Source organism: Microtus ochrogaster, chromosome 2, assembly GCF_000317375.1.
Source record: "Microtus ochrogaster isolate Prairie Vole_2 chromosome 2, MicOch1.0, whole genome shotgun sequence".
In the NCBI taxonomy this organism is placed as follows: Eukaryota; Metazoa; Chordata; class Mammalia; order Rodentia; family Cricetidae; genus Microtus; species Microtus ochrogaster.
Window position 1 is genome coordinate 7,091,497 of NC_022010.1, and position 9,804 is coordinate 7,101,300.

At 49.3% G+C, this 9,804-nt stretch overlaps 1 protein-coding gene across 1 annotated transcript in view; it reads right to left on the reverse strand.

Moving 5' to 3' along the window:
* Positions 1-460: 460 nt before the first annotated feature.
* Positions 461-9,804, reverse strand: part of Suds3 (SDS3 homolog, SIN3A corepressor complex component) — a 28,230-nt gene continuing 18,886 nt past the window's right edge. Inside the window, exons 10-13 of the mRNA XM_026784596.1 lie at positions 4,335-4,343; positions 4,100-4,184; positions 1,953-2,038; positions 461-1,864 (exon numbers count right to left, since the gene is read on the reverse strand). Of these exons, the coding sequence (XP_026640397.1) occupies positions 1,840-1,864; positions 1,953-2,038; positions 4,100-4,184; positions 4,335-4,343 (205 nt within the window). The 3' untranslated portion in view covers positions 461-1,839. The remainder of the gene's footprint in view (positions 1,865-1,952; positions 2,039-4,099; positions 4,185-4,334; positions 4,344-9,804) is intronic.

The window sequence follows — 9,804 nt, forward strand, 5'->3', positions numbered from 1 at the left end:
TAATCCCAGCACTTAGGAGATAGAGGTGGGTGGATCTCTTGAGTTCAAGGCCAGCCTGGTCTACCGAGCAAGTTCCAGAACAGGCTCCAAAGCTACAGAGGAGGAAAAAACAAAACAAAAAGCGAAAACACCAAACACGTCTAAATGATTTCCATCATGGGACTGAGCTTCCCAGTAGGGTATTTCCCCAAACCCATGAGAACTCAGATGACTGAGTACACCCACGGAAGCCTCTGCTTACCCTGGGCCTGGGTCACTGAGGTGAATGTGTAACAAGGTGGGGTTTGTTGAATATGTAACACAAAGTGGGGTTCACTGCAGTGAGCGGGTAATAAAGTGGAGCTCACTGTGGTGAAAGTGGTAGCAAAGTTTGGTTCACTCTGAAGAATCTTACAATGTGGGGATCACTGTAGTACCTGTGGTGACGGTGGGGCAGGCAGAAGGTAGAGAGCAGAGAAGAAAAAGACCACGTGCCAACTTTTAATTAATAAACAACATCATCATTTATCATGGTTTCTTAAAAATTCCAATGAGAGACAATGGATATAAATGAAAACGATACGTCTGTGTGTACAGTCTTTCCTCCGAGTCAGAGCCACCACTGTGGCCGTCCACATCAAGAGGCAACATGAATGGAATCCAAGGGGCTAAGAACAAAACAGATTATTTGTAAAAATTTCTAAAAGCCAGGCAGTGGTGGCGCATGCCTTTAATCCCAGAATTCAAGAGGCAGAGGCAGGCAGATTTGAGGCCAGCCTGGTCTACAGAGTTGTTCCCAGGACAGTCAAGGCTACACAGAGAAACCCCATCTCCGGGGTTGGGGGAGGGAGGGATTCTGAAATGTGGACAGCCGACTGGAGTCCACAGAGATGGGAACAGTTGCTCGAACCCACTTCTTTACATGGGAACGGTGGCAGTTAGAGCACAAAGAACCCACTGCCCTGCTGGTCATTTCTCCAACGGAAGGGCCAGGGAGGCCAGGGAGGAAAAGAGGCCATGACGGGAGCCTTCATTGGGAGTGCTCAAGAAAAAGCACACAGATTTGGTGGCTGCAGCATGACAGAGCTCTCCTTGTTACCAACATGGGTAAAATCTCAGGAGAGGTTGGGGTTCTGTGGCAGATCCAGCAAAAACAGACTGGGTACTGCAATACCCACCTTGTCACCCCAACTAGCAGAGAAGACCCAGACCACAGCAGAGCACATGATCTTCTAGCCACTGGGAGAGAGGAATTACAAATGGAAATTTCTGAAATGACCACTTCTTCCACCCTGAGCAAGGACAGGCGTGTCTAAATAAATCATGTGCATTCAAGAACATCCAGACTCCAGCGTGCTAGGAACATGCAATGGCCCCTCTCCTAGCCCCGCCCACTGGCTGCAGTCTCCAGTGTGAAGACGGAAGCTCCAGCCACTCGGCCAGTGAGAAGCACAAGGCAAATGAGATGCTACACTCATTTATTTCTCGGAGACGGCAGAGCAGAGAGAACTCTCCTATCCCACACCTCCGGGCCTAACAAGGGAAGCAGGCACACAATCCACCAATCAGATTAAACAGGAAAACACATTCGCTGCTCTTCATGGGAGAAAGACCTCAAGATACTTATTAAAAAAAGCTCCCCTTCAAACTCAAAAGAGGGTTAAAAAAAAAAGAATCAAGTATAAACCAAAAAATAAAATAAAAAGAAAGTGGGTGAAAGCCCCATACTCCTGAGAGTAAGTCTCTGGTGACTGATCTGGAAGAAGCCGAGGCAGGAAAGAACGGTACAGAGATGGAAGTGGCCGGCCATGTGAGTGCCTTGAAGATCCCACAGCGCTCTCCATGTTCCAGGCCAAGCAGCTAGTCCCGGTAAGTTAAGAGTTTTCTATTAGAAGAAAACAAAACAAAAATAAAAACCACTCCAGAAAAAGGGTCAGGGGAGAGGAAGTGTGTAGAAAGGTCAAGCCGCTGACCGCCGGCGGATCACGAAGAGCCCACGCTGCAGCTGGCCCAGATAGATCCTCATCTTGGTGCTGTCACTGGTCTTCCTCACCCAGATCTGTGGGGACACGAGAGGGAGTGGGCGAGTGAGACGGACTTCTGAGGGCCTGGTGTGGGCAGGGAACATCTGCTGAAGGGCCGTCTAAGCAGCCAGGGCTTCAGGACAACTCCTGGAGCCTGACCGCTGTGGAGGCACAGCCAGCACCCACTCGGCTCTGACAGTTCGCTCCATGTCTGCCTTACTCACCAGGACTCGGACTTGGTGATAGTGGTTTTCAACATCCAAAAGACATGCACTCAGGAGTACAGCTTTTCAAACCAATTTAAAAATATTTCCCCTGGTCCAACAACCCCCCCCCCCACGCACACACACTTTGCTAGAGCTGAGAAAGGACCTCCTACCTCACCAGCTCCTTGGCCACCCTCGTAGGGTGTATTATGGGGTGCTTCACTCACAGCCCTGTGGGGTGTATTACGGGATGCTTCACTCACAGCCCTGTGGGGTGTATTATGGGGTGCTTTGCCTTCCAATACCTCTTTCCCCTCACTGGCTCTCCGTGACTTTGATAATTAAATGGCCTGAAGAAGGTCTGACCCAAAGTCCACCTCCCCCCCACCCCCCAGACTCTGCAGAGTTCTCTGCAAACCAGGCTCAGGCTGTAGGTTTCCTCTCAGTCCTGCTTCATGTCTAGTGTGATTACTGAGTGACAGAAAGATGTAAGACCATACAGCTTAAAACTGTATGTTGTAACACACCACAAAGACCCTACACGAAGCTGAGCCTGCTGCACGACCATTGTAAACAGAAAACCAAGAGTGCTGAGCCAGGCATCACCCACCCTCCGGCTTAGCAGCCTAACCTGCCCATGAGCCAAGCAGCTCCAGATCCAGAGTTACAGGACGATGCATCTGAAAACCCAGCGGACTCCCAAGGACTGAGGGCTGCCCCTCCGTCACCAGGCAGAGTTCTGATGCCCTGAGGCTTCAGCCCTTTGAGAGACACCTTATTTGCTCACCAGCCCTCACTGGCACACTCTGAGAGAATGTGATGGTTGTCACTAGGTCCTGGAGAGGGCTGTGTGCTCTGCAGAGCAGCCCACCATACAGTCACAGGGCCTTTTGGCTGGGGATCGCCATGTCTTTCCGGTTGACCCCCAATCTGGTTCTCCGCCTAGGGAAGAATGGGGCTGTCCCCAACTTCCAAGCAAACTATCATTTTGCAAACTGGTCATGTGTGTGGGCATTTTCGATTCAGAGGGCTGAGAGAACCAGGGGCTGAAGTTATTTCCTAATCCAGTCTCATTAGATATCCCGGGCACTGGCACAAATCATTACAGAGGGAGACACAGAGAAATCGATTTCTCTGCAGACATTTGAGGGCTGAGAAAAGATCAGGCCAATGCAGTTACAAGTTCCAGACTTTTTAAAACTTCTAATGGCGTAAGTGAGACACTGCTGACACCTTCCTAATGAAGGGCCAGAGGGAGCCCCAGGGCAAGCCCAGCTTCCTCGGGCAGCACACTGAGCAGCTTTGGATCTAGACCTAATCCTGCAGGAAATGCTCTGAGAGGCGGGCCTGGCAGCTCGCGCTCCAGAGGCACAGCTGAGCATGTCAGACTGAAAACAGTCAGGAGATGCAGCAGGCAATATGAGCACCCACTCACTGAGCGCTTCTTGGGTGCTGGGCCTGTGTCCAGTGCCACACTAAGGCTCAGATAAGAAACAAGTCTCTGGTATGCAGGAGAGGAAGTTCTAAATAAACAATGAAACATGCTTGAGTCCTCCCCAGAGGCCGCGCCTTGGTCAGCGCACAGCCACGCCAGGGCACCAGGTGCCAGTGCCCCTGCCTTCTGCTCTCTCCTGGGGCTGTCAGCTCAGTGGCTCCCAAACCATAGCTGCCCAGGAACACATCGTGGCCACCACAGCACGTGGAGCTGCAGGACTGGCTCAGGCAGGCACAAGGGATCGGGGCGACTCTGTGTTGTGGGTAGTTTCCCCTGACAGCGCTGACCCAACCCAAAAGAGACAAGACTCCACAGGACTTTCGGGTGGGGCTTTCTGTTGGGTCTGTCAAATTTTCCACACTTCTCAGAGCAGGGGGAAGAAATCTGATCCCTACCTCATTGGCTCCCACTGAACTGATCACACAGCTCAGTTTCTGGTTGTCCTTTGACTCTAGGTAGATGGCTTGGCTCTTGTGGTACCTGTCAAAAACAGGACACAAAAAAGAAAAAAATCAGGAAGGGGTAAAAAAACCAAACAGCACATTGACAGAAACCCTCGCTCCAGCAGGCAGACAAACTTCCTTTCCACCTTAGACTAGAAGCCTCCACTCTTGTGGAGCCAACACTTACCTTAGCCCCCTGTGAAGGGACACAAAAGGTTTGGTCAGGGAAGGTTGGAGAGCCTTGTAATCTGCTTTCCCTCAGCGGAAGGCTGAATCCGGGACCTACTGAAACCTAGGCAAGTGCTCCACCATGAATCTGAATCCCAAGGCAAATCCTCCACCAAGTGCTCCACCATGCAGCTGACTTCCTAGGCAAGTGCTTCACTCAGGCTCCCATAGTAGCTGGATTACAGGCTTAAGTAAAGCCAGCATGCCCAGCTATAATTTCCTTCATTATTAGGAGTATATGCCAATTTTGTTGCACTTTCTGGCCTCACACCCTAACTGGCTGCTCTAAACACACACAAAGGTCTGGTGACTGACTTTTGTCCAATTATGTCATCAACAAGAAGAAACTTTGCATTCCGTCCTTATTTTAGCCATGCACTAAAAAGGACTCATGAGACACCTGCAGTGTTTACCACTGACCACGCGTGGAGTTGGTGGACAAGTTACAGGTCGCTGCTCTCTCAGTGCTACCCTAGGGTGCAAACACTGAGCAGGCAGCGCTCACGGTCCCCATGTGAGCAGCAGGTCATAGCTCCTCACTGTTCCCAGCACAGGCTCTCTGCCCTGCAGGTGGCACTAGGATGAAGAGGGAGCCAGGCCAAAGCCCAAGTGGCACAGCAGGAAGAAAGTACAACTGGCTCACTCTGGCTACACAAATCTGGCAGAGAAACCCTCAGGCTCCTATGAACTGCTACAAAGCATGAGCCCCAGGCTGGGCACCGCATGTTGCTGGTGTATCTTTGGGGAAAGAAGCAGACCATTTCATGGGAACGATGGCAGAATTACTGCCCAAATACAGGCTCCACCCGGAGCTGGCTCCAGCCACGCTCTAAGCACTCTCTGCCCTACTTGAGAGCTGAGCTCTCAGGCTTCCAAGTCAATGCACTCCCTGAGAAGAACACTGGAAGGGTGCAGATCAGAAGTGACCATGGCAGGAGACCGGCTGAGAGCCAAGCGTTCATGCTGCTGTCACTGGCCAGAGATACGTCATTATGCTACACGGGGCTGTCACCAGGTCCACAGCGTGCACCGCACAGCAGGAGGAGGGAGGCCAACTATCCACGGCAACACACACTTGCCTTGGTTTCTCTGCAGCCCCAGAGTCAGCATTCCCAGTCATTGACAGCCTTCAAAAGAGGGAGAGTGGGACTCAAGGAGCTTCTAAGGGGATCGAGTCACTATGGAGCTAGAGACACGAATGAACACCGCTGGCCAGTCATCAACAAAGATCTAAGGGAATGCACAGGTGACACCAGCCTGGAAGAGCACAGTATGGAGCTGAGCAGAAACATGATATCCACGATGGTACAGCATTGGTAATAAAACATGTCCTTACATGTGTATTAGACACACAAAGAAAAGCTGGGTAAACTTCCATTAAATAAAATCTATAAAATATAAATTGTTATTATTTTTATTGCACAGCTTTTACTTCTCTACAATAAACAGGTGTGTGTGTGTGTGTGTGTGTGTGTGCGCGCGCGCGCACGCGCGCACATGTGCATGTGTGGCCAGAGGTTAACACTGGTGTCTCAATCATATTTTATTCGAGACAAGGTGGAACTAACCCTGGAACTCTCTAATTCTGCTAGACTGGCCGTCACATGAACTCCATGGGTCCTTCTGTTGCTGCCTCCCCAGCACCACAATGACAGGGCCATGCCACCATGCCCAGCCTTTACATGGGTGCTGGGATCCAGACGCAGGTCCTCATGGTCACACTGCACTGACTATGATCTCCCCACTGCAAGAAGCGCATGTCTTTATGCAGGAAAGTGGATGACACGCCCTATGAGCCATGGCACCTGGGAAACAAGGACAGAGACAACAGACCACGGCGGTCTGTTAAAATGGCTGGCTCTGGAAGACATCCCAACAGTCCTCATGAACTTTGCTCCTCACATCAGGAAAAGCCAGCCACCTGACCAGCACCTGATCTCCTACCACATGGTGGGGGTCACAGTGTCCACCTCAACCCTTGGCTGTTCCACAGCACAGCTGGCCAGCTTGCTTCCCCAAGTGGCAGGTTCTCAAAACAACTGGCCCTCAATCTCACACACCCCATAGCAGCCTTGGGGAATGTGGATATCAAATTGATTAAATTCTTCAAAAAGTCCTTAGAAATTAGTGTTCAAATAAGTTTTCTTTTTAAAGAAAAAAAAAGCAACAAATAAGGGCAACCTTAATACAAATTTATCTTTTAATTCTAAGAATTCAAAGTATATTCAGAAAAAAAAATGTTAAAGCTACACCAGTACAAGAAAATTAGTAAAAATGTGCTTCTCCTCTCATTAACCCATTGGGTAAGCTGCAGTTCAACTGCCAGACAAAATACTTTAAGCCCTGAAACTGAGGCCTGCATGCCTCAGAGACAAATCACTAATGGGAATTCTGACATGGGACCCTAGGTAAGACCTTAGCTCTGGGTCTTTCAGTGCTGCCCCCAGCAAACCTGGATGGTTACTTTTTGGATGGTCCAAAGGAGGTATGTGGAGTGGGGAGAAGCAACTGAATTCTATATACTATAGGGACTCCTAATATCAACATAATAAAATTAACTTCATTTGATAAAACCTGACCCACATCATAGCTCCAGAGGCTCAAGGGGCTGGAAGCAGGCCCTGTAGGCCCTGGGGTCAGCAGACAGCCAGGGGGTCCAATCTCTTGGCAAGGAGTGAGGCCATCTCTGGTCACATTAGCGGCTCCACATGGCGGTGTAGAAGGGAGTAGAGGGCGAGGGGGAAAGGAGAGAGGGAAGGCGCACATACCCTGTAGCGCCTTCAGCTAGCTATTTTAAAATCTCGGCTCTTTTCAGAGTGTCTTCTGTGAGGGGTCATTAATCTAAATCAAAACATAAGGCAAACTGATAGCACAAGCTAAATGACATAAAAGCAGGGGACCAAGGCGAAGTCAGGGATGCAGCCGGACCATGCCAAAATGGCACCCTCCCAACTCTATACTGCTGATGTCACTACAGCCCCCAGGAAATACCCCACCTCTGGAAGGGATGCCCAGCACTGAGAAACTCTCTTAGCCAAGGGCTGCGTTTGCAGAAGGAAGAACAACAAAGGAAGCTTTCAGAGACAAAGGAACAGAACAGCTGGGGCCTGGTGGAGTGACAGGCTGGTTCTGGGCAGGCAAGACCTCAGGTGGGACTCCCAAGACTTGTAATAAGGTCAGGGCAGGGCAGAACCAGTCACCAGTGCCTCAAAAGAAGCTCTGACTTCAGAAACTAAAGAGGAACAGCGCTAAACCCAGAAAGGAAATGCCATTTCTGAAATGTGTTTAACAGCACAATAAACAACTTCGAAATTCATCAAACAGGTGAGCTGTGCTCAGAAGACACTGTTTCTGGACCTGTTTCACTGACATGAGGGAGATGGTGAGAAGTTCTGACACCTCAGACCCCTGTGCTGAGAGTACCAGACACCAGCCGCTATGGGCCCCTCTTTTTACTACATTTTCCTCCTCGAGACATGCCTCATAGTCACAGAACCAAATTCAGAAAGGTAGAGGAGGCCTCAGTTACCAAATGAGCACACTCTGAAATATCCCACTGCCTGGAAGACTCCAGATCCGGAGAACCATAAAGCCTGCCATTCCCAGGAGCCGCTCTTCTTGTGGCCTGAGCTTTAAAGGTTGTTGTTGTTATTATTATTATTATTATTATTATTATTATTATTATTATTATTATTATTATTATTATTTTGGTTTTTCGGTTGTCATTATTACAAACATTTTTTACCTCACTTTGCCCCTAGTGCTGAGCAGCTAGGGCCTGCCACCTAGTGGCAGCACACTGTACTACACTGTCTGGAAGAAGACCAGAGAAGAGCCGCCTGTGAGGGCAGCAGTCACTGCTACAGCTGACAGGCACTAAAGCAGGTGGAGACAACCTGCAGGCTGACTTGACTTTTTTTTTTTTTTTTTTTTGAGACAGGGTTTCTCTGCGGCTTTGGAGCCTGTCCTGGAACTAGCTCTGTAGACCAGGCTGGTCTCGAACTCACAGAGATCCACCTGCCTCTGCCTCCCAAGTGCTGGGATTAAAGGCTGACTTGACTTTTTTTGACAGAACAGTCTGCATGGAAGGCTCCACTGTCTGGATTTAGCAAACTGCACAAAGTATTTGGGGGGCAAGCAGGGGGATATATCCGTATTAACATGAGCTTTGGTAAGTAAGTCCCACACGTCACAGTGACATTAACGCTGGGATCTGACGATTAAACAACACGGCACATCTATACAACATTTGCACTACAGTTGATACAGCCAAGGTTCATATGAGGCGGTCAGAGGACAACTTTAGAAGTTGATTCTCATCTTCCAGTGTGGGTGTCAGGGACGAAACTAGGCCACTTGGCTTACATGGGCACTCTGACTGCTTAGCCCCATTGCCAGGCCCAGGATTAGTTTTTGTCTGCACACTACAGCTTTGTGCAGAGAACTGAGCATCACGATTTTGGCATCTGGGGTCCTAGGACCACTGCGGATAGTGAGGTAATGGCCTGAAGTGTGACCAACACTAAATCACAAGAATACAGCAGCACTCGACAGTGAGGTAATGGCCTGAAGTGTGACCAACGCTAAATCACAAGAACACAGCAGCACTCGACAGTGAGGTAATGGCCTGAAGTGTGACCAACACTAAATCACAAGAACACAGCAGCACTCGACAGTGAGGTAATGGCCTGAAGTGTGACCAACGCTAAATCACAAGAGCACACCAGCATTCTCATTTGCCAACTTTTGGCTAAATAAAAACACTGGACGAAACGAGTTATCACAAGGCCATTATAAATGGTAATGACAGAAGCCCTCTAGTGGCCCACGCCTCCTCCATACAGCCAATAGAAAGTCAGGGTACAGCCATGTCTACCTATGGTGCCTGTCTGCACAGAAACACTGAAGATCTTTGAAAAGATGGCAGAATTAATGGCAAGTTAATACCTAGGAGGTCTAAACAGTGTTTGTTGGATGAATAATGTATGAGCTTCCCCAGTTCACTTCAACTGTTTCCAATGAAAGTCACAGGCAATCTGAATGTTTCAAATAGCCTTCCGTCTAAATGAGCTATGTTTTAGGATGTCATTTCCCAACTACACTTCCTGGAACACCCTGAAAGCTGGAATAATGTCCAAGAAAAAGAGCACAGCTACCAAATACAAAGCATCTAACTTGAGAAACCTGGAGCTTTGAGAAGGGAGCCTACTTAAATTAGACAGCAAGACCTTTCCCTGACCTGGTGAGACCACAAAATCCTTTCTCCTGCAACCTGGAGCACAGAGAAGAGGGGCAGAGCAGACACACACTGTCATAGATAGACAGGGACAGTCAGTACACAGAAGAGCAGAGCAGACACACACTGTCAGGGCTACACAGGGATAGTCAGCACACAGAAGAGGGCAGAGCAGACACACACTGTCAGGGCT